This window comes from Dasypus novemcinctus, chromosome 2 (genome assembly GCF_030445035.2).
Source record: "Dasypus novemcinctus isolate mDasNov1 chromosome 2, mDasNov1.1.hap2, whole genome shotgun sequence".
Classification (NCBI taxonomy): Eukaryota; Metazoa; Chordata; class Mammalia; order Cingulata; family Dasypodidae; genus Dasypus; species Dasypus novemcinctus.
The window spans coordinates 106,126,195-106,151,348 of record NC_080674.1 but is presented as its reverse complement, the minus strand read 5'-3'; the positions used below and the strand labels follow the sequence as shown (position 1 = coordinate 106,151,348).

General features: G+C 35.0%; 1 protein-coding gene across 6 annotated transcripts in view; it reads left to right on the top strand.

Moving 5' to 3' along the window:
- Positions 1-24,867, top strand: part of SLCO6A1 (solute carrier organic anion transporter family member 6A1) — a 205,668-nt gene extending 180,801 nt beyond the window's left edge. For 2 of the 6 annotated variants that reach the window (XM_058276693.2, XM_012519108.4), the window contains exons 11-13: positions 10,962-11,026; positions 12,925-13,062; positions 24,562-24,867. In XM_058276693.2, coding sequence (XP_058132676.1) covers positions 10,962-11,026; positions 12,925-13,062; positions 24,562-24,707 — 349 coding nt within the window. In that variant the 3' untranslated portion in view covers positions 24,708-24,867. Of the gene's footprint in view, positions 1-10,961; positions 11,027-12,924; positions 13,063-24,561 lie in introns of those variants that run through there. The other 4 variants (XR_011646318.1, XR_009180713.2, XM_058276700.2 and 1 more) reach the window with 4 other exon arrangements.
- Positions 24,868-25,154: the final 287 nt, after the last annotated feature.

The window sequence follows — 25,154 nt, the reverse complement described above, 5'->3', positions numbered from 1 at the left end:
AGTGCTTTCTTATTTTCTATTTCATTTAGTTCTGCTCTTATCTTTGTTATTTCCTTCCTTCTTCTTCCTGTTGGGTTACTTTGTTGTTGTTTTTCTAATTCCTTCAAATGTGCAGTTAGTTCTTCAATTTTTGCTCTTTCTTCTTTTTTGATATATGAATTTATGGCTATAAACTTCCCTCTCAGTACTGCTTTTGCTGCATCCCATAAATTTTGGTATGTTGTGTTATCATTATCATTTGTTTCAAGGTAGTCATTGATTTCTTTTGAGATTTCCTCTTTGACCCACTGTTTTTCTAAGAGTGTGTTGTTTAATTTCCAAATCGTGGTGTGAAATCTGGGCTTCTTTCCCTTGCAAATCTCCAGCTTGACTCCACTGTGGTCAGAGATAATGTTTTGTATGATTTCAATCTTTCTGAATTCGTTCAGCCTTTCTTTGTGGCCTAGCATATGATCTATCTTGGAGAATGATCCATGTGCACTTGAGAAAAATGTATATCCTGCTGTGTTTGGGTGTAGCGATCTATATATGTCTATTAGATCGAGCTCCTCTAATATACTGTTCAGATGTTTTGTGTCTTTGGTGATTCTCTTTTGAGATGTTCTGTCCAGAATTGATAGTGGTGTATTAAAATCCCCCACTATAATTGTAGATGTATCTATTCTTTCACTTAGTTTTTCCAGCGTTTGCCTGATGTATTTAGAGGCACCCTTGTTAGGGGCATAGATATTTATGATTGTTCGATCTTCTTGACAGATTTTCCCTTTGACTAAAATGTAGTATCCTTCTTTGTCTCTCACAATTGTTTCACATTTAAAGTCTATTTTGTCTGATATTAATATAGCTACTCCTGCCTTTTTTTGGTTATTGTTAGCTTGTATGATTGTTTTCCAGCCTTTCACTTTCAATCTCCATGCGTCTCTGGGTCTAAGATGTGTCTCTTGTAGACAGCATATGGATGGGTCATATTTCCTTATCCAGTGTCCCAGTCTGAATCTTTTGATAGGTGAGTTTAATCCATTGACATTCAGTGTTATTACTATCAAGGAATTATTTGTGTTAGCCATATTTTGATTGGATTTGTGTTTGTCATATTTTGTTTGTATATTTTTTTTTGTCTTTTTTGTTGTTGTTGTTGGTCTTATACTCTCCTCCAACTTTGCCTTTCCTGTTTTTTCCTTTCTTCCTGCAGAACTCCCTTTAGAATTTCTTGAAGGGGAGGTTTCTTGTTGGTATACTCTTTCAGTTTCTGTTTGTCTGCGAATATTTTGAACTCTCCATCATGTTTGAATGCTAGTTTAGCTGGGTAGAGTATTCTTGGTTGGAAATTTTTTTCCTTTAGTACCTTGACTATATCATACCACTGTCTTCTTGCCTCCATGGTTTCAGAAGAGAAATCAGCACTTAATCTAATTGAGCTTCCCTTGTATGTGATGGTTTTCTTTTCTCTTGCTGCTTTTAGGATCTTCTCTTTGTCTTGAGCATTGGATAATTTGACAAGTATATGTCTTGGGGTGGGCCTGTTGGGGTTTATGACTTGTGGAGTGCGCTGTGCTTCTTGGATATGTACATCTGTCTCTTTCAGTAGATTTGGGAAGTTTTCAGTCATTATTTCCTGCAACACTCTTTCTGACCCCTTTCCCTTCTCTTCACCTTCTGGAATGCCTATAATACGTATGTTTGAGCGTTTTGCATTGTCATTCAGGTCCCTAAATCCTAATTGGATTTTTTCTATCTTCTTATTGACCCCTTCTACTATCTGTTTGATTTCTGATGTACTGTCTTCCACATCACTAATTCTCTGCTCTGTCTCTTCTAGTCTGCTGATATTTGCTGCAAGTGTATTTTTGATTTCTTGAACTGTGGTGTTCATTCCCATCATATCTGTTATGTTTTTGCGTATGTCTGCAATTTCCCCTCCAAGTGATGTCTTCATGTTGTTAACCTCTTTCATTACTGCATCAAATTTGTCAGTGATAAATGTTCTGAGATCTTTCATTGCTTGTGCCAAGTTTTGCTCCCCTTCGTGATTATTGGTTTGTTGATTGGATTCGGCCATGTTTTCCTGATTATTGGTTTGGTTCGTAGATTTTTGTTGCTTTCTGGTCATCTCTTTATTTTGACGAATTTAATCAGTTCCTTAGCTTCTTTGTCTGCTCTTGGAGGTTAATTAGTTGTTATTTTTGCACAGGTGTTATATCTTCTCTTTGTCACTTTTTTCTTCTTATTCTAGTTACTTGTTGTTGGTTAAGTTCACTTTAGAGGAAAGTATTAGTGTTGGGGAAAGGCAATTGTGTAAGCAAGGGAAAAGTGTAAAGTTGTATTGGTGATGTATGTTAATAAAGCAGGAATATGAGATCTGGAAGGATGGAGGTTAGATTCATGTAGATTGTATAGAGTTATAGCTGTAGGTAGAGTACCTTTTATGAAGTTGATGACTGAATTTGGGAGGAATATGGTATGAACTACACAGCTATTGTTTTCATGAGAGAGGGAAAAAGAAAAGAAAGGTAATAGTTTCAAGAGTGGATAATAGACAGAAAACAGAACAAAGGTATTAGAAATTAAGAGTTAGACACTTTGTGGATCAAAGAACGGGAGGTGGGGGGTGGAATATAGGAGAGACAGTAGATGATAGTGGATATCAAGATGCAGGGGAAGGGGGATAGTGTAGGTAGCCTAAATCAGTTCACACAGAAATGAGGCAGTGGAGGATGGGAAAACCCAGCAAATGTGAGGTGTTCCCTGTAGCACCTATTGTATACTTGAATTAAAGTAAAAATAAGTGGAAGATGAGGGACAAGAGGGAAAGAGAAAACCGAAAAAAAAACAAAACAAAACAAAAAAAAACTAATTATAATAGAGAAAAAAGAAAGGCAAGAAGAAAGGAAGAAAAAAAAAGAGGATGGGCAAACGGTGGGGAACGGATAGGGAGAAGAGAGATACAGGTACACACGTGTCACAATTGCAACACTATCTAAAACAACAACTTCCCCCCGCTTTGCCCTAAAACCCCCCCGTCTGTCTGCCCAAATGGGTCTGCAAGCACCTCCCTTCCCACAAACCCCCAATAGGCCGCCCAGGGCCCACGAACTCCCCAGTACTGCAGATGCTCAAAAAAAAAAAAAAAAAAAAAAAAAAAAAAAATTTAAGTAAAATTAAAAAACAAACAAACAAACAAACAAACAAACAAAAAAAAAAAAACAAAAAAAAACAGAAACCCCTCCGCAGGCCCGGCTCCGCCCGCCGCGGAGGCTTGGACCGGCTCTGCCCGGCTCCTCACGCCGCCTTGGCCTGGCCTGGCTCCGCCCAGCTCCGCTCGCTACAGCGGCCCAGCCGGCTCCGGCATCCACCTCCCGCCACCGCGGCCTGGACCGGCCCTGCCCGGCTCCGTACCCGCCGCGGCCTGACCCGGGCCCGCCCGGCTCCAAACGCTACCGCGGCCCGCAGCCGGGGCCTGAACCGGCCCCGCCCGGCTCCAAGCGCTACCGCGGCCCGCAGCCGGGGCCTGCACCGGCCCCGCCCGGCTCCAAGCGCTACCGCGGCCCGCAGCCGGGGCCTGCACCGGCCCCGCCCGGCTCCAAGCGCTACCGCGGCCCGCAGCCGGGGCCTGCACCGGCCCCGCCCGGCTCCAAGCGCTACCGCGGCCCGCAGCCGGGGCCTGCACCGGCCCCGCCCGGCTCCAAGCGCTACCGCGGCCCGCAGCGGGGGCCTGCACCGGCCCCGCCCGGCTCCAAGCGCTACCGCGGCCCGCAGCGGGGGCCTGCACCGGCCCCGCCCGGCTCCGTAATATTGTTTTTATGAGATCTCCCTTCAGAATCTATAGCAAGGCAAGTTTCAGTCAGCTAATTTATTTTGAAGGTGAAATAAGGTTTTTTTAAAAATTCAGGAAAATGCACGAATCACAGGTATACAAACTGTGATGATTAATTTCATGTGTCAACACGGCAGGGTTATGGTGTCCAGCTGTTTGGTTAAATATTGACCTAACGTGTTACTGTGAAAGTGTTTTGTTGATGGGATTTGCATCTACAATCAGTTGGTTTCATCTACAATCAACAAAGGACAAGCCCTCAGAAATGTATCTCTTCATCCAATCAGTTGGAGGTCTTAAATGCAAGACTAGATGTTTCAGAGGTCAAAAAAAAATTCTGTCTCAACTTCAACAGTGGCTCATGTTGACATTTCTGTGCCCTCTGGAGAATTCAGACTAAGGACTTCTATATCACCTTTATTGGAGTTTCCAGCCTATGACCTGCCCTCAGAGTTCAGACTTGCCAGTCTCAACAGTCACCTGAGCCAATTGCCTGTTTTTTATATATATATATTTATATTTGTATGTATATATATAAATTTCTCTCTCTCCCTTTTCCTAAGAACCCTGAATAGTACACGGACTATTTAATTTTTACAAGTGAATACAGCTATGTAATCATAATCCAGTTAAAGAAATGGATAATTATAAGCATTGCACAAGGCTCCTTCCTCACTCCCTTCCTGTCACTAAATCCCTCATCCTTACAAGTACCACTATCATGACTTATTAAAGAAAAAGTTAATTAGTCCTATATTTGAACTTCATACATACATGGAATGAATGATACAGCACATAATCATTTGTGTCTACACTTGCTTGTTAGGTTCATAAATATTGTTACATATATCCAAAATTCATCTTTATTGCTCTATAGCAATTCTACCCAATTAGATTTATCTTCACTGATGAAAATGTTCTAAACCTGTGCTGTCCAATATAGTGTTATGTAGACATATGTGCCTACTGAACACTTGAAATGTGGTTAGCATGAACGAGGCACTGAAAATTTAATTTTATTTAGTTAGTAATTAAATTTAAATAAGTGCCTATGGCTGATGGTCACCATATCATACAGCACAGCTTTATAATAGTTCATTTTATGAATATCCAGCATTTGTTTACCCATTCCACAGTTAAGATTCTTTCAAATTTTGGACTATTATGACTACTGTTTCTATGTTAAGCTTTTAACAGGTGCAGCTGAACCATTTTCCAAAGTAGTTGTACCATTTGTTTTGCAACTTCCTGTAAATATAACTACAGAGGCAGGAACACTCCCTAATTTATTCAACAATGCCAACATCACCCTCATGCCAAAACCAGATAAACAAACTACATATAAAGAATATTAAATTAGACCAATATCTCTTTTGAATAGAAATGCAAAAATTCTCAATGAAATATTTGCAAACCTTATCCAACAGCACATTAAAGGAATTACATACCATGATCAAATTGAAATTATCCAAGGTATGCAAGGGTGGCTCAACATAAGAAAATCAATTAATGTAGTACAGCACATTAACAGAATGAAGGACAGAAGCCACATGATGATTTTGATTGATGCAGTAAGGCATTTGATAAAATCTAGTGTCTTGAAAAAGACAGACAACTAGGAATAGAAGGAAATTTCCTCAACATGATAAAGGGCATCATGAAAAACCACAGCTAACATTATACTTAATGGTAAAAGACTGGTGAATGCTTTTGTCTAATCAGGAACAAGACAAGAATGCCCACATTCACACCTGTTATTTAATATTGTACTGGAAGTTCTTGCCAGAGCAATTAGTAAAGAAAAGGAAATAAAAACCTTTCATATTGGAAAGGAAAAAGTAAAATATTCCTTATTTTCAGATGACTTGATCCAAAATATAGAAATATAAATATAAAATCCACAAGAAGGCTCCTAGAGCTAATTCAGCAAAGTGGTGTGGTACAGATCAACATCCAAAAATCAGTGGTGTTTAGACATACTAGCAAAGAATAATTGGAAGAAGAAATCAAGAAAAAATTTCCATTTACAATAACATCTAAAAAACCCCAAATATTTAGGAATAAATCTAAAGAAGGTTATAAGGACTTATACACAGAAAACTACAAAATATTGCTAAGAGAAATTAAAGAAGACCTAAATAAATGGAAGGGCATTCTGTGTTCATGAATTGAAAGAGTAAATATTGTTAAGATATCAGTTCTACCCAAAGCAATTTACAGATTCAATACAATTCCAATCAAAATTCCTACAACCCTTTTTTTTTTTAACAGAAATGGATGAAGGGTGAGGGCCAAAGACATCATGATATAGAAGAATGAAGTTGGAGTATGGTGGCAATTTGAGATTATTTTATGAATCAATCTCAAGAAAAGAAAGATTATTTTGCAAGTGAATCTATTCCTCTTAGTATGAGACCCTTTAATTGCATTAAATTCATCTGAGGAACCTTTGATTAGATTACTTGATAAGATTGATTCAGGGCTTTTAATTGGGCTATATCAATGAGGCTTAACTCAGGTTGAGTCTCCACTCCCTTATTAGGTCTGATATAGATGGAAACACAAAGAAAGACTCAGACAGACACAGGAAGAGAGCTCTGCCATTTTTTACCATCCTGCCATATGATGAAAAAATATGCTATAAGGAGAAGGCTCAAATAGCTGGGGCTGCTTGATGGGCCATTTGCCTGATATATTACAGCTGAAATTAGGAAGGGAGTAGACTGTTATAGGAGGCAAACAAAGTCTATGCCAGGAGAGAGAGGACTACAGGATCACTTAAGCATGAAGGCCTAAGGGGTTGAGCCTATGGAGCAACTAATGAGGAGAAAGTGAGCCCAGAGGGGGAGGCTGAAACCTCACAGAAATTGGTGGCCACCTTGCTTCACCATGTAGCTACACACCAGGATCAATAGAAGCTAACTTTGGTAAGAAAGCATCACTGATGGTGCTTCATTATGGACTTTTCATGGCCTTGAAACTAAGATTTCACCCCATATAAATCCCATTTATAAAAGTCAACAGATTTCTGGTACTTTCCATTGGCACCCTTTCAGCAAACTGAAAAAAGTACTCATATTTTCTGGTCTTAAAATTTACTACAATTCCAAAGTAATCAAAACAGAATTGCACTGGCACAAGGACAGATATATAAACTAATGGAATTGAACTAAGAATTCAGAAATCACTGTCACATTTGTGACCAGCTGATTTTTGCAAAGGGGAAAAGACTACTCAATTGCAAAAGAACAGTCTCTTCAACAAGTGGTGTGGGAAAACTGCATCTCCATTTGCAACAACAAAAAAATGAAGGTAGATACCTACCTCACATCATATCCAAAAGTCAATTCAAAATCAGTCAGGGACCTAAATACAAATTCAGAATTGTAAAATTCCCAGAATAAAATGTAAGGAAACATCTTCAGGACCTGTGTTAGGCAATTGTTTCTTAGACTTTTCACTCAAAGCACAAAGAACAAAAGCAAAAAGATAATTAGGACCTCATCAAAAATAAAAAAAACTTTTTGTGCACCAAAGGACTTCCATGAAAGTAACATGACAACCTTTACAATGGGAGAAAATATTTGGAAAACACATCCAATAAAGGTTTAATATTCAGAATATTTGAAGAAATCCATCAACTCAACAATAAAAAGACAAACAACTCAATTTAAAAATGGTCAAAAACTTGAATAGGTATTTCTCCAAAAATGATATACAAATAACCAAAAAAACACATGAAAATGTGTTCAACATCATTAGACATTAGGGAAATGCAAATAAAAAATCACAATGAGATATTTTATACCCATCAGATTGGCTATTATTACAAATCAGAAAATTATAAGTGTTGGAGAGAATGTGGAGAAATAGGTACACTGACTGATATGTTGCTTCTGGGAATGTAAAATGGTGCAGCCACTGTAGAAGACACTTTGGCAGTTCCTCCAAAAGTCAAATACTGAATTACCATACAACCCAGCGAGCTCACTTCTAGGTATGTACCCAGAGGTATTGAAAGCAAGGACTTGAACAGATATTTTCACACCAATGTTCATAGTGGTGCTATTCACAAATGCCATAAACTGAAAGCCACCCAAATGTCCATCAACTGATGAATGCATAAACAAACAGTGGTATATGCACATACAATGGAATGTTATTCAGTCATAAAAAGTGATGAAGTTCTGATACATGTGACAACATAGGTGAACTTTGAAGACTTCATGTTGAATGAAATAAGTCAGATACAAAAGGACAAATGTCGTATGATTTCACTGATATGAAATAATCAGAATAAGCAAACTTACAGAGTCAGAATTTAGAATATAGGTTACCAGGGGTTGGGGGGTGGGTGGTGGTGGTAGCAAATAGGGAGTTAAAGCTTAAAATATATACAGTTTCTATTTGGAATGATGGAAAAAATATTGGTAATGGATTGTGGTGGTAACACAACATTGTGAACATAACAGCACTGAACATATTTGAATGTAGTTAAAGGGAAATTTTAGGTTGTATATATGAAACTAGTATACAAATTAAAAACATTTAAAAACAGTGGAACTGCACAGCACCAACCATGGTACAGTTATAAAAATGTGTTTTCATCAGCTGTAACAAATATACCACAGCAAATGTAACATGTTAATAATAGCTCAATATAAGGGACTCCTGTATTTTATGTATGATTGTTTTGTAAACCAACAACTTGTCTAACAAAAAATAAGGAAGATATGGACTGAAAGTATAAATTTGAGGTCATAAGACAGATGGTAGAAGCTGCCTTTGCATTTTGGAAGGGTACTAATGAACTTTATGTTTACGCCATGAAATTCTTATAACTATTTTATCATTAGACTAACAGAAAAGCAAAAGTATTCCCTTCATTTTTTAAATTTCCATAATACATTTAAAAATACGTATCTATTTTTTTATTCTTGTGCTTCTATTTTATTTTTATGTTGTGCTAGTTTTGAAAATCCTAGGAATGATTGATCTTTTCACCCGGTATTATATATCAGTTAGAAAAAGTATTTTAATCAAACTGAATATATATAAATACTTCTTAATGGTTATTCTTATCAGTAATGGTCAGCTCTATATGTTCTTCTGAAAGTACCAACATCATATTACTTATAAGAAAATTATTTATACTAAATGAAACAGAACGTTCAATTATAATTATGCATATGACCAAAATTTCCACTTCATATCAAAAATATTATTCTAAAGGCTGTTTGAAACATGACACTTTACTTCTTTTACCTCTCATTTGTGAATCTGCTTATAATAAAACTGAAAATAATTTTTTATTTAAATGTTTTCATTTGAGAATTGGTTGTTTTCTTTTTCTTAGTAGTAAGCATTTAAGGAAAGGAACATATATTTTGACCAGATCGATATGGGTAGACTATCTCACATTATGCAAAATAGTCACAAAATATTGTGCACACACTACAGTTTTGTAAATTGAGACATTTGGGTGAAATTATTGGTCAAAAAAGTGGGAAAAAGTGGAATAATAGGTCCTTGGTGCCCTAGTTTTTAGATCAAGTTCTAGAAAAAATATACAAAGGGAAATCATAGAGTTTACTTTAAATGCCTACCTAAAATGTAGCTCTTATATTTTTACTTCCTAAAATATTCAGGGTTGGTTATTCTCAATTTAAATATTTTCCAGACTATTATTATTTAACATTATGCATTATAAATTATTATAACATAATATAATGTGTTATAATATTTTTATTAAAAAACTTGGCTTGATTAGTAGGAAATGCAGAGATCCTCACTCTTTACCTTTGGGAAAGTTATTTTCATTTGTAGTAGTTTTTGAATAGTGTGTATAATAGTTTGGCTTTCAACATGAATGAGATGATACCCTCAAATTTAGGATTCAATTAAGATTGAATAAAAAGTGACTATTAAAAATGTAGGCAGGATTATAAGTAATCCTGAAGTATAATGCAGTACCTCTGGCCTTTCTACCACCCTAGGCCCAAAGGGGAACAAGGGGAACACATTCCTGAGGGGCCCAGTCGGTCTACAGTGACTGTTCAGGGAGTGAACCTGGTAGTGAAGACCTTGCTCTTCCTTCCTCACTCTGGAGTGCCCCATTGGCAAACTGCTGTCACAAGTCAAGGGAGCTGTATTAGTCATCCAAAGGGGTGCTGATGCAAAATACTAGAAATTGGTTGGTTTTTATAAAGGGTATTTATTTGGGGTAGTAGCTTACAGATACCAGGTCAAAAAGCATAGATTACTTCCCTCACCAAAGTCTATTTCCACATGTTGGAGCAAGATGGCTGCCTACGTATACCAGGGTTAAGGCTTACTGGTGTTCCTCTCTTCCCAGGTTGTCTCCTCTCTGGGCTCAGGGTTCTTCTCTTCCCAGGGCTTGCTCCTTTCTGGGCTCAGGGTTCCTCTCTTCCCGGGGCTTGCATCTCTTTCCTCTGTGTGCTTACTTCCCTGGGCTCCAGCTTAAGTCTTAGGCATCAAACTCTAACATCAAAACTCCAACATTAAAAGCCCTCAACTTAGTCCTTTGCCATGTCTTTTATTTGTGAGTCCCCACCCACCAAGGGGTGGGACTCAACACCCTACTGGCACAATCCAATATAATGTGAATCCAATATAATCTAATATACTCAGAGGAAAAGACCAGTTTACAAACATAATCCAATATTTCTTTTTGGAATTCATCAATAATATCCAACTGCTATAGGAGGCTACTAATGTGGTCCATTCAGGGTAGTCTTGCAGGGCAGAGAGCAAGTTAGAGAAAGGTGGAGAGTGGATCTCACAAGGGTAAAAGAAAGAAATCCAAAACAATGAATATGCACAAGAGAATGAAGCAAGATTAAACCTGAAAGCTCAGTTTGTTCAGGAAAGAAAAAGGAAGCAGAGGATTTTGGCCACACATTCTTCTTCCTCAGAAAGAGCAAGGATTTTTGGAATTAGTTGGCAAGGGGGAAGGATAGGGGAAATGGGAAAAGCTGTAGTCTTTCAGTAAGCCAAGTTCAGCTCCATCAACTGGCCAAGGTCTAACTGATGCACATGCAAAAAGTGATTAACCTTGAACCTAGCATATATTCTCTATGGCTAATACAAATGAAGTGCTGATGCTATTATTGCTATTTGCTTTCAGTGTTGTATCTGGCAGACAACGTTCTGTGGCCTTGGGCATAGCTTTTGTGATCATGAGAATATTTGGTATGGATTTTTGACAACTTTTTTACATCAAATTGTTCCCTTTTTGATATGTATGTGTGTCTACATGTATATTTAGAAATATAAATTATATATGTAAATGTCACAAAACAAGTGAATGAGGGAATTCCTTTATAAAATTTTGGAGAAAATAGTTAATGTAAAGAGACGATCCATCCTGTCACACAAAGTATACATTAATAATACATTTGATCAGAAGAGCCTCTTAATTGGATGTATGTTTACCTTGCTTATACAAGTATATGGAAGGCTATTACCTATGTTTTAAATTATATGTATGTTTGGGAAATTAGTAAACATTTTTATCCCCAAGGACACAAAACCTGATGTTTTTGTGGATTTGTATCCAAATAAATGTTTTGGAGGGTAGTGTACTCTTTACTTTAGGCTTAAATGCCAAAACTATCAAATTCACATTTTAACTGTATGGAACCCCTCATTAAAAATATGGTTGGAAAAAGGAACAAAATTGAACTGGACTGAAGACTGAATGACTTGGGATAAATGGAATCAAGAGTGTAGACATAACTACATTGTGGCAGTGATAGGGATCAGAGAATTGTTCCATAGTTAGATCATTGTGTGGGATTAAATGAGGTTTTTTAAAATGGGAAAAATTAAAGCATATTTTTAAACTGGAGAGTTTTGTAATGGAAGAGGGAGCATAAGGAATAGCAAGTGCACAAGCAACTTCCTGCATCAGAAAGAAGCCAGTGAGGCTGATGCATTTTTAAATGGGAGGCAGGCGGAATAGATGATATCTGAGATATAGACGGTGTTCAGATTTTGCAGTGTTTTGCCTTCAGAGGATAGATATTATCTGATTTCCATTTAAAAGGTAACTCCACTGCTTGCAGAAGAAAGGCTAATAGGAAATAAACAAGGAAGAATTGAAAGTGGATGTTATTCCTGAAGTCTTGGTCAAAGTTACATTAAATTGGATTCTTGTGATAGTAGTGGAAAGAGAGAGAGAAAAATCAACATATCAAGATATGTTTGGAGTTTGTGTTGTAAGACCTTATCATGGTTGGGGAAAAGTTGCTAGGAAATAGAAAAACTTTAGCTGTAGGTCTAGGTGTTTCCATCTTGAAAAATTAAGAGAATGGCATCACTCAGTGAGATAGAGAAACATGGTGGTGGGAAGCCGTGATTGTAATCCAGTCATGTGAGTCATGAAGAGCCCTGGATTTCTTGAGGAAGATGGGCAATCATGAACATTTACATTTTATTTCTGAAACTCAGCTCTGTTGCCTTGGAGTGGCTTTTTTGTGACTGCTCATTTGCTTTTAGCTGAAAGTGATATTGTTGCTGAGGAGATGCTCTGTCTGAGAGTATATAGAGATTTCCCTCAGGCAACACACAATTGTTTCTCCGGACAGGAAGTAATCTGAATCTGAGGTTGCTCCAGGCATACCAAAGCATTTGTATTTTCAGTAATTTTTCTCAATATCTTTATAAATTAGCAATAACCAACTTATTTTTCAGTCATTTAAATTTTCACAACTTGAGATATTTGGAGAGAAACAGAGTCTGCAAAATCAATATTTAGTATCTCTTTTTAAATACTTCCAAATTTCTCATTGAAAATTAAGGAAAGCTTTATGATATCATCTAATAACCTTTAGAACCTTATAAAAAGGTAGAAATGTACTAAGTTTTTATATCTACAGGGATAAGGTTTTTCAAAACATTATAATCACTGTTTGCTGTATTTAATAATCCTATCCAAAAGCAAATTCTTAGATAGTTTTAAATATGTATAGTGTGAGAATAACTAAATATAAATACGTACATATATGTTTAGTTTAAGGAGAAAAATCATTCTGATCTCAACATATAGTGTTTACATGGGCATTTCACAATAATTGCATTTCTTGTAGGGACTATTCCTGGACCGATACTTTTTAAAATGTCAAGAGAAAATTCTTGTTTCTTTCGGGATACTGAAAGCTGTCAACATATAGGAAGCTGTTCATTCTATAACAAGACAAAAATGGTCTATCAACTGGTAGGATTATGTAAGTGATATCTGTGGAAAAATTATGTAGAGAAATAAAATTGTTTTAAAAACATTGTTGTTTATAAGGTAGAGTAATAAACTGTGAACTATGAATAAGATATTCATAAGATTAAATAAAGTTTATATGATTATATAGAAATATTTTTGAAACTAAAGTACTGCAGAATTTATGTAAAAGTATGATTCATTGCATTAGATGAACAATAGTGTTGTCATTCCCTAATGAAGGGTGAAAATTAGCAGCATTTCAATTTAAACAATAGAACCAATTTGCTTGATATGGTGACCTTTTCCATTTCTACTAGAAAAGATTGGTAAATTAAAGCAAAATTTTTGCACCACTAAAGAGTATCAAGATACTCTAATCTCACTCAAATGTAAACTCTACATTGTTTGTATTGTTCAGTGATACGTTCTCAGTGCCTAGACCAGTTCTTGACACAGAGCAAGTATTCAGTATTCATTTAATAAATAGAAGATATTGGGTATAGGATGCTGTAGTGCAGAAGCTTTAGTCAAAACAATGGAAAAGTCTAAGATATGCTTTTTTTTTACTTTCAAAAATGATCAGGATCTTTCTGGATCTCAATTTATTCATTTGTAAAATGAGAATATTGGACTACATAAATTCTGAAGTCATTAACACCTCTAACAGTCAATGATTTTTTTGTATAACTACTATTGGTGTGGTAAATTTTTATAAGTGTTTATATGTTTTGTGATTTCACTGAGTAGATTCAGCAATTCAAAGAACCACATCAGAGAGAATCTAATATTTTACAGTAACAAATATGTGTTTGATAAACAGTATGCAGCAATGCCTGCTAATTCAAAAGTCATTTATTCAGCAAGCTTAGCTCATGCTCAAATCTGAGGAAAGGAAGTGGGGGGAAGAAGAGGGGAGGGGAAGGTTGAGGAGGAGGAATGAAGGGAAGGGAGAAAGGAAGGAAGGAAGGGAAAATGACATTTAAGAAGTCAAAATTGTTTCTCAGCAATAATTCAATAGTACTAGGCATTATACTTAAGGAAGGTTTCTCAGGACATTGCTCAGCCTTTTAATTTTTATTTTAGTTGTAACTATAACATGTTTAGCTGTTTTAAGATGCAACACATAATTGAGAAAGTTGGTAAACTACCAGGGGTCCTGGTAAGGAGTTACTAAAAGGAGATACCAATAATAATGAACATAGGGAAGGCAATACAATAAGATAAAATGGAGAAAGACAGGAACTGAAATTGAAATATGCATTTGTGGCAATTTAGTGTAAACTATTATGTTTCAAAACAGATAATCTGAATCAGAATCACTTACAGTGCTTATTAAAAATACAGGAGCAGTGTAGCTCAATAGTTGAGCACCTGCTTCCATGTAAGAAGTCCTAGGTTCGATCCCCAGTACTCCTAAAGGCCCTGAATCAGAATCCCAAGTAGTAGTAGGCATGTGTATTTTTAATAAGGCTACTTATTAAGCCACAGTAAACCTTGAAAACAATCATGTGAAAAATTCTAGAGTTGTACTGTATTAATATGATATCCCTTAGACCTATGTGACTATCAAAAGTTTAATCTTAATTAAACTTAAATTCAATTGAAAATTCAGTTCCTCAGTCATACAGCCAAATTTCATATGTTTAATGGTCACATTGGGATAGTAGCGTCTACTCTATTGGAAAAAGCAGATGCAGAACACTGCCATCATTGCAGAAAGTTCTGTTGCATAGCTCTACTCTAGAACAAGAATTCAACAGGAATCCGTGAATCCTAGAACCCACAATGGACTTCAGTATATTTTTGAAAATCTAACATTTTCTTTGTACATTTGTAAGCCATGTTTTTTTCTAGTGAGAACGTTTTCTCTCAAATTTTCCAAGTTTAATCACACAAAAAATTAGTGTTTTATATCATCAGTTTATCAGTTCCCTTTGAAAGGCAGGAAATCTTTCCAATCTTTCTTTCTCAAATCTTAAGTTTTCATTGGGATGGCTCATCAAGTGTCTTTTTCCCCAATTAAAGGATTCCATTAGCTCTGATTCTTTTGCTGTAGAGAGAGATGATTGATTAGTTCTTTGCCACATTTCCTATTTTAGCTAACCATATTTAGCATTCTACCAGGTTCTAATTTTTGCTAAAGTTTTTATTGAAATATTATATATATGCACAGAAAAAATACATATGAATATGTAACTCAATGTATTTTATAAAGTACACATACCTGTGTAATCTGCATCCACATCAAGAAACAAAATGTATTAGAATTATTAAATGAGTTTAACAAGGTTTCTTAACACATAATCAGTATACAAATATCAATTGTGTTTCTATCTACCAGCCACTACCAAATATAAAAATAATATAATGAATGCAATAACATCGAAAAAGTCAAATATCAAGTTAAAAATCTACTGAAAGTTATGTAAAACCTTACACTGAAAACTACATAAAACATTTTTAAGAGAAATTAAATAAAACCTACATCATGTATACAGATAGGAGATAAAACATGCCAATTCTCTGAAATTACTCTCTATCCTCAATGTGTTACTAAACAAAAATCCCAGCAGGTAATTTTTGAAATTGACAAGGTGACTAAAATTCATATGGAAATCCAAAGAGCCAAGAATTACCAAGATAATCTTGAAGAAGACAACAAAATTGAAGGATAGATGCTACCGAATGGGAATTCCCTATATTTTTGATGTAACATTTATGTAATCTAAAGCTTCTTTTATAAAATATTATTATTCTTAATAATAAACGTAATGCAAAACTATGATAATTAATACAGTACAGTATTGAAGCAAGTATCACCACATTGGCAAATGGAACAGAATAGAGAATCCAAAAACAAATACACACATGCACATTGAATTTATTTTTACAAAAACACTGCAACGATAAGAAGATAGCCTTTTATTTACTTATTTTTTTCTATTTTTTTTTAAATGTTACATTCAAAAAATATAAGAGGTCCCTATATACCCCCCACCCCACTCACCCCACTCCTCCCACATCAACAGCCTCTTTCATCATCGTGGGACATTTATTGCATTTGCTGAATACATTTTGGAGCATTGCTGCACCACATGGATAATGGTTTACCTTGTAGTTTACACTCTCCCCCAGTCCATCCAGTGGGCCATGGCAGAACATACAATGTCCAGCATCTGTCATTGCAGTACCACCCAGGACAACACCAAGTCCTGAAAATGCCCCCCCCATCATATCTTGATGGGGGGGCATTTTCAAGATAGCCTTTTAAATAAGAGGAACTGGGTCTAAATATATCTAGAAAATATATCTTGCCTCCAGTCTTACAACATATGCAAAAAAATCAATTCAAGATGCATGTCCAATCCAAATATGAAAAGTAAAACAATAAACCCTTTTTAGAATATATTAATATCTTCATGATCATCACGTAGGAAGAGACTGCATAAACAGGACACAAAAAATACAGGCTATAAAAGGAAATATATCAGAACATACTAAAATAAGTAAGTGCCAGTAACCAAAAGAAATGATTAAACAATCAAAAAGACAACCACAGTGAAAAGGTAATATGATGAAAAAGAATTCTTGTCCAGATTATAGAGGGAACTCTCACAAATCAGTAAGCAGAGAGTAGATTACTTAGTATAAGTGTTGATGAAACACCTGAAAGGAATTTTCACAAAAGTTATCTAAATAACCAACAGTAGAATAGGTAAATGTGGTAAATTCAGCAATGGAATACTATAAAGCAATAAGAACGAAAGCTATACAACTGCATGAAATGTAGATGAATCATAAAAACTTAATGTTGAGTGAAATAAACCAGAGACTTTAGAAGAGTACACACTGTATGATCCTACTTACATATTTTTAAACTATTATATGTAGTTCAAAAGCATAGGTCAGTGAATTGAAGGAAGCGTGAGGAGGACTTCTGAGGTGCTGTCAATGTTTTGTTCTTGATCCAGATGCTTATCACACTGTGTTTAGTTTACGGAAAATATTTCAAAAAATATTCTAAGCAACGCACCCCTGCCCCCAAATTGAGATGTCATTAACATATAATTAACATAGATCTCAGATGTTAATTTTGATGGCTTTTGATAATTAAGTACACCCATGAACTAGCACCCCAAGTAAAATGTAGAATATTTCCTTTATCTCCAGAAAGTTTCCATATGACCTTCCCAATCAATTTTCCTCCTCTCCAGAGAAATCCCTTTCAGATTTTTACAATGTGTTGATTTTGCCTGTTCTAGAAGTTGATGTAAATTAAACACACTCTATACTCTTTTTTGTCTTGCATTGTCATGCTTTTGAGAGATTCATTCATGTTGCTTATATCGCAATAGTTTATTTTTTCTATTGGTGAGTTCTATTGGTGAGTTTTATGAATACACTGCCATTCTTTTGCTAATGGGCATTTACAGTGTTTGGCTATTACAAATAAGGCTGTTAAGCACATTCTTATATAAATCTTTTCATGGCCCTGTCCTTTTGTTTTCATTAGATAAATATCTGGAAGGGAAAGTGGATGGTCATAAAGCAGATGTATCCTTGACTTTTTAGAAACTGCCAAATAGTTTTCCCATGGGCCTATAGTTTTTAACTTCCACCAGCAATGTATTACTGTACATTCTCGTTTACATTTGATGTTAGAATTTTTTCTTTATTTCAGTTATTCTACTGTGTGCAAAATGGTGTGTCATTATGTTCTTAATTTGCATTTACATGATGATTAAAAATGTTAACCAACTTTCTTGTGCTGATTGGCCATTTGTTTCTTTTTGTTTTAATGACAACTATTTTTAGAGAAGTTTTAGATTTACAGAGAAATTACACTAAAAGTATAGGGAATTCCCATATGATTCTCTCTCCTACATCCACACACATAGTTTCCCTTATTATTAACATTTACATTAGTGTGGTAAATTTGTTACATTATGAGCCAATCAATATTGAAGCATTGGTACTAACCAAAGTCCATAGTTTACATTATGGTTTCCACTTTTTCCTGTACAGTTTTCTAGGCTTTGACCAATGTCATGTGTCTTTCATTGTAGTATCATACTAAACAATTTCACTGCCCTAAAAATGCCTTATGTTACACCTATTCATACCACCCTACTCCCTTCTAAACCCTGAACCCCTAATCTTTACATTAATGTTACAATTTCTTCCATTAATACAAGATAATAACTACAATAACAATAAATATGCTTTGGTTTGTGGTTACACTTCCGCCTTATGTTTTTTCATTCCTCGGTTTTGAGAGATTTGGCATGGGACTTGTCCATCATCACCATTTTGTCAGTTGCACAGGGCAAGTCCAAAGAAATGAAGAATAGGAGTTGGCTGCAACTCTGCTGGGATTCAGGGCTCAACTGGCATATGAACCATCCAATGATTTAAGTCTTAGATATATTTAATGTATATATTGAGAATTACAGGTTTAAATAAAAGGAGTAGAATAATCATAAGTAGGGGAATTATAAATGAGTGCAACTATAATATATTGGGGAAATAGATTATCATATAGTATCAGATAGGGCTTGCTGAAAGGGTGTTGATTTCATGTGCCTTGCCTCTGGTGTCTGGATGTACCTAGAGCCTTCAGGAGAACTCTTATCTGAGGCTTTGTTTACTGTGACAGTGAAATCTGCCTGAGATCTGCATGAGTGTAACATCTGAAAGGACCTCCCAACTCACTTTGAAATTTCTTAAAACTCTTTTATTTAATCTTTCCAACTTTTGGTCAAGGTCTTTTTCCAAATGCATCACTGGTTAGTGCTCGGTAATAGTTTGTCAGTGCTGGGGAAGCTCATCCCTGGGAGTCACATCCCACCTCGGGAGGAAGGTAGTAAGTCCAATTTCTTGGTGTGGATTTAGGGAAAGGCCACATTTGTGTAACAAGAAGGTTTTCAGGGGGTGACTCTTCAGAATTAATTATAATTAGGCTGTTTCATTTTTGTAGGAATAAAGGTCATCAATACGAATATTAAGATCAAGGACTGGGCATATTCACATGTTTTCTTTTGTTAGGTATAACATATACTCCAGAAATTTTTGCCATTTTATTTGAGGAAGTAGCTGGACTTCCCCAGATAAAAGTTTAATCTTTTGTTAGCTATTGTGGGGGCCTCTATCAATCAAGAAAACATACCTTCACATCCATCCATTTTGTGAAAAATCTTTTCAAGTCTTTCATCCTTATTTTAAAACTGGTTGGTTTCTTTTTAAGATATTGCTAATTTATAAGAGTTCTTTATATCTTCTAAATTCATGATCTTCTCAGATTTATATGTTGTACATACTTAATCACAGGATGTGGCTTGTCTATTGCTTTTTTTAATGGTATGTTTTGATGAGCAGAAATGCTTATTTTAATTAAGTCTACTTTATTATTTTCTCTTTTATGGTTATTACTTTTTGTGTGCAGGCCAAGATCTTTTGCCTACGTAAGGTCATGAAAATATTCTTCCATGTTTTCCTCTAAGCACTCTTTAGTTCTTGCTTTTGTTTTCCTCTCAAGTTAATTTTTGAGATGACCATGTGGCTTCTGTCTTATATTCTCTTAATGGGTTGCATTACATTGATATTTTTAAAGAGTGGACTAACTTTGCATTCCTGAGATTCAAACCACTGGATTGTGATATATTATGATTTTTATATATTACTGAATTTGAATTGTAATATTTTGTTAAGGACTGTTTTGTATCTAGGTTCACAATGAATATTAATTTGAAATTATCTTTGTCTAACTTTTATTATCAGTGGTACACTAGTGACACAAAGCAATTTGAAATATTCTTTCTATTCTATTTTCTGAGAGTTTCTGAGGATATGTATTCTTTCATTTCTTAGGATTTGAGTAGAATTTATTAGTGAAACTATTGGAACATGGAGTATTTTGCCAGTGCGATAGACCAAATATTTCTTGTATTTTTTAATTAGATATTTTCATTTCTTTTGAGTTAGTTTTCATAATTTGAACTTTTTAAAAATTTGTCAATCTCATTTAGATTGCAGAATTTATAGACATAGTTTTCCATCCATGTATTGTTACTTTAATGTTTTAAGATCTCTAGTGATATTCCTTGTTTTAGTTCTGCTGTTGGCAACTGGCTGTTTTTCTCTTTTACTTGATCAGACATGCTATATTTTATCAATGGTAGTAAGCTTTCATATATTTATCAATATTTCAAAGACCTCATTTTCTTTATCTTTTCTTTAATTTCTATTTTATTGATTTCTAGTCTTATTAATTTTGTCCACTTTGGGAGCTTAATTAGGTATTCTTTTCCTTGATTATTAAGATGGGAGATTAGATAGCTTATTTAACATTTTTTTTTCTAATTTTATCATTTAAATCTATAAATATCCCTCAAAACACAGCTTTTCTGCATCCCACACATTTTGAATCGCCTAGTTGAAATTATTTTCTAATTTTATTTTATGATTTTTTCTTCAAATCAAAGATTATTTAAGTGTGTTTTGATTTCTAACATATTTCTATTGTGTTCTAACACTTTATTCTTTATGAGTTCAATCTTTCGAAATTCTTTGATATTTCTTTTATGACCAATCAAATGTTCTATCTTGGTGAATTTTTTATATGATATGAAAATGTATATTTTTGAACTTACTTAGTAAAGCCTTTTGTAAATGTCATTTGGATCAATTTGTATGATCAGCTCTTCTATATCATTATTAATTTTTTTGTGATCATCTTCCAGTAATGATCAAAATGTGTTAAAATTGGCAACTATGTTTGTGGATTCAGAATTTATTACAACTTTTAATGTTTCCACCCTTTCTTCAGATAATTTAAAATTGTGTGTCAGGTACACACAATTTAGAATTTCTATGTTTTTTTTGATGAATTGGTGGTTTTTGAAACAATTATATGATATCCTTTATTTCTTCAGTAATACCTTTTCTTGATATCTATTTTTTCTAATACTAATGTGTCTATATATCAATCAATCTTTCTACTTAACTACCTACCTACCTATTTTATTTTGTATTTATCCAGAGCTGTTAGAGATACTTAAAGAACTTTGTTTAGTATTATTTTTTGCTGCAGTTCTGCTGGAGATAATTCTTTAACCTTTTGTCTAATGAATTTATATTTAGTTTACCTTCATTTTTGAAAGATATAGAACTTCAAACTGCCTTTTTTTTAACTTGCATAACGGGTAAAGATAATGTTATACAATTTTCTGGTCATTGTTGTTTCTGGTGAGAAGTCTGCTGTCGTTTGCAATGTTGTTCTCCTGTGTAGAATATGTTGTTTTTATTCTGGCTGTGTTCAACTTTTCTCTTAATCTTTGACTATGTTTGACAATGTTTAGTGACTGTGATGTGCCTAAGTATGTGTATTAGTCAGCCAAAGGGATGTTGATGCAAAATACCAGAAATTGGTTTTTATAAAGGGTATTTATTTGGAGTAGGAGCTTAGAGATACCAGGCCATAAAGCATAAGTTACTTCCCTCACCAAAGTCTTTGGAGAAAGATGGCTGCTGATGTCTGTGAGGGTTCAGGCTTAAGATGGCTGCTGATGTCTGTGAGGGTTCAGGCTTAAGATGGCTGCTGATGTCTGTGAGGGTTCAGGCTTCCTGAGTTCTTACATCTCTGGAGCTTGCTTTACTCTGAATTCAAGGTACCTTTCTTCCTGGAACTGGCCTCTCTTTCTTCTGTGAGCTTATTTCCCAGGGCTCCAGCTTAAGTCTTCAGCATCAAACTCCAACATCAAAACTCCAACATCAGAAACCCTCAACTCTGTTCTTTGCCATGCTTTTATTTGTGAGCCCCCTCCCCCCACTAAAGGGTGGGGGCTCAATGCCCTACTGGCACAAGAGGTTTACATAATTCCTTAATCAAGTAAATCTATGAATCCAATATAATCTAATATGCCCAGAGGAGAAGATCAGTTTATAAACATAATCCAATATTTCTTTTTGGAATTCATCAATAATGTCAAACTGCTGCAGTATGTTTTTCAAAATATTCCAGGGAAGCGGACTTGACCCAGTAGATAGGGTGTCCATCTACCACATGGGAGGTCCATAGTTCAAACCCCGGGCCTCCTTGATCCGTGTGGAGCTGGCCCACGTGCAGTGCTGATGTGTGCAAGGACCACGTGGGAGGTCCGCGGTTCAAATCCTGGGTCTCCTTGGCCTGTGTGGAGCTGGCCCATGCGCAGTGCTGATGTGGGCAAGGAGTGTCGTGCCATGCAGGGGTGTCCCCTGAGTAAGGGAGCCCCTAGCACAAGGAGTGCGCCCTGTAAGGAGAGCCACCCAGCGGAAAGAAAGTTCAGCCTGCCCAGGAATGGAGCCACACACATGGAGAGCTGACACAGCAAGATGATGCAACAACAAAAAAAAGACACTAGATTCTTATGCTGCTGACAACAACAGAAGTGGACAAAAGAAGAACATGCAGCAAATGGACACAGAGAACAGACAACTGGGGCAGGGTGGGGGAGAACAGGAGAGAAATAAATAAATAAATAAATAAATAAATAAATAAATAAATAAATCTAAAAAATATATATCTTTTTTCATCTAATGGGTGTGCTAAATTTCTTGAATATATGGATTAATGTCTTATCAGTTTTGGAAAGTTCTTGGACATCATCACTTAAGATATTTATTTTACGACTTTTCCCCTCCTCTCTCCTTTTAGGACACCATTTAAACATATGTGAGCCCACTTGATATTATTTCATATACCTTGGAGATTCTGTTCTTTTTCTTTTTGAGTACTGTCTATTGACCTGTCTTCAAGTTCACTGATTTTCTTTCTCATCTGTCTAGTCTGTTGTGAAGTATATATAAGAATTTCTTATTTCGGATAGCCTATTTTTCATTTTACCATTTCTACTTAGTTCTTTTTTTTTGGTAATTTCCATCTCTCATTGTTCATATTTCTTCTTCCATGTAGTCCACATTTTCCACTTCATGTATTTATACTTCATCACAGTTATTTAAAAGCTCCTGCCTAATGCATCCAACAACAGGGCTGCTCTTTGTATATGTTTATTTACTGTTTCTGTTTTGAGGGGGAATATTATTTTCTTCATGTTTCATAGGTCTCAAAATTTTATTGCTTTCCAGGCATTCTGTATAAAAGAACAGTAGAGACTGTAGTAACTATTTATCTTCAGAAAGAGGCATTCTACTTCTTCTGTTAATATACTTGAGTGCAGACTGAGAATCAAATTTTGAATTCATTCTCAGAGACTGCGTAGGTTTAGCTTGTTAAATTTACTACTGACTTCAATAATTTGACAGGGATAGCAAGACTTTCACTGTAGCACAGTTTGGGATTTGAACAATGGCAACATTTTGAAGAACTGCTTGTGCTTCACATCTAAGCAAACTAGGACCTCTTTTTACTCCCTGCTTCCTGAATTCAGCAAATGTCTTGCTGTTTGTTTGAGGCCTTTCAGGTCTTCAATTTTGTCACTCCAGCCCTGTGAGACCAGAAAGACCTCTATTTCGCAGCAGCAGCCTCTTCCAGAACAAGTTTGATTTTTTGCTGAAAAATGACCTCAGAGGAAAAATCATTGCAGAAGTCAGATCACCTATACTAAGTTCTATCCTCCGTTAGTCTTTCTAGTCCTCAATTCTTCATCAGCTGTCTGAAGTTTTTAAACTGATTTTAATATATTATCTGACATTTCCTATCCTCGGTTCAGATATAGTTGTCTGCTGCAACTATTCTCTTCTTGGAAGGACCACCAGCTTCCTTTTCATAATTATCAAATTTGCTTCTCAAACTATACTCCAAGAAAGTGATCCACAAATTCTTGCTATTTTACAATATTATTACTGTGTTACAACTACATCAGAGATAAATATCACTAAGAAAAATAATATTCTTTCTTGAAAATGTATGAAATACTATTGAATATTTATTTTAAATAGTATAGATTCATTAATGTGTCCTACTCAGACAATTAATATTGTTGCTCTAAAATATTTTTTACTTAAATTAATAGGAGGTATTTGCATCCAAAAGTGCAAGTACTTTTATATAATATTGAGTTGTAATGTATTAACTTTCTGAAACTTGATAAAAATGAAAACAATTTTATATTATCAATTTTTTTCTAAAATATTTCTCTTTGTATTTTTAAAATGATGAATATTTCAAAAAGATTGGAACATATGTGGTGACTTAGCTTCCAGTTCATATCAACAGCTAAATTTTGAAAGTAGAAATTTATTTTTATGCTTTAGAATTAACATATTCTATGAAGTAATAGCACACCTTGCATTATTCTTGAGTTTTAGATCTAAGAAATCTGAAAGTTTCTGTAAACATTATCTTAATCTCCTTTCAATAATAATAACGTAACTTTATGGCATTAATTACATTCTCCAATTGAGGAATTGATAGTTTCAGAGATGAAATGTATTTATCTTCTTTTCTTTGGTAAATATTATCCTTTCCCTGATGTTTTTTTTTTTTTTTTTTTTTTTTTTTTTTTTACTTCAGGTTTTCTTTGCAAATCATTCACTATCTTCTTCACTGCCATTGCACTTCACATATACTCACCTGGGCATGAAAGCACTGACATGCTGCCTATACCTCGTGAAGAATACAAGACTAAAAAAAAAAAAAAAAAGGAACAGACTTCATAAAACTGGATCTTCCTTGTGAAAGAATCGCACATTGTCAGTACATCAGTGCAATATTCTAGCAATACAATTTAAAATGTAGTAATGTAGCTGCATGTTTAACAAATGCATGTGCTTTGTATATTTCTAAAAATTATATTTTAAATACAGATACAATAATATAGACTCTGTGCTTAAAATTTTTCAAATGAAATTATAAGATACATATTTAATAGAATGAGATTACTTTGATTGAAAGAGAAGGTTGAAGTACAAGTGGGAAAATACACATAAGTTAATTCTGACTGCAATTATATAATAGCTATTAGTTGTCAGCCTTTGGCTATGTAGTATTTACTTTAAATATTATTTTTTATTTTTAAAGAAGCTTTAGATTACATAAATGTTACATTTTTAAAAATTCCCATATACCCCAACTCCTCCCCCTCTCACTCTTTTCCTGGGACAAAG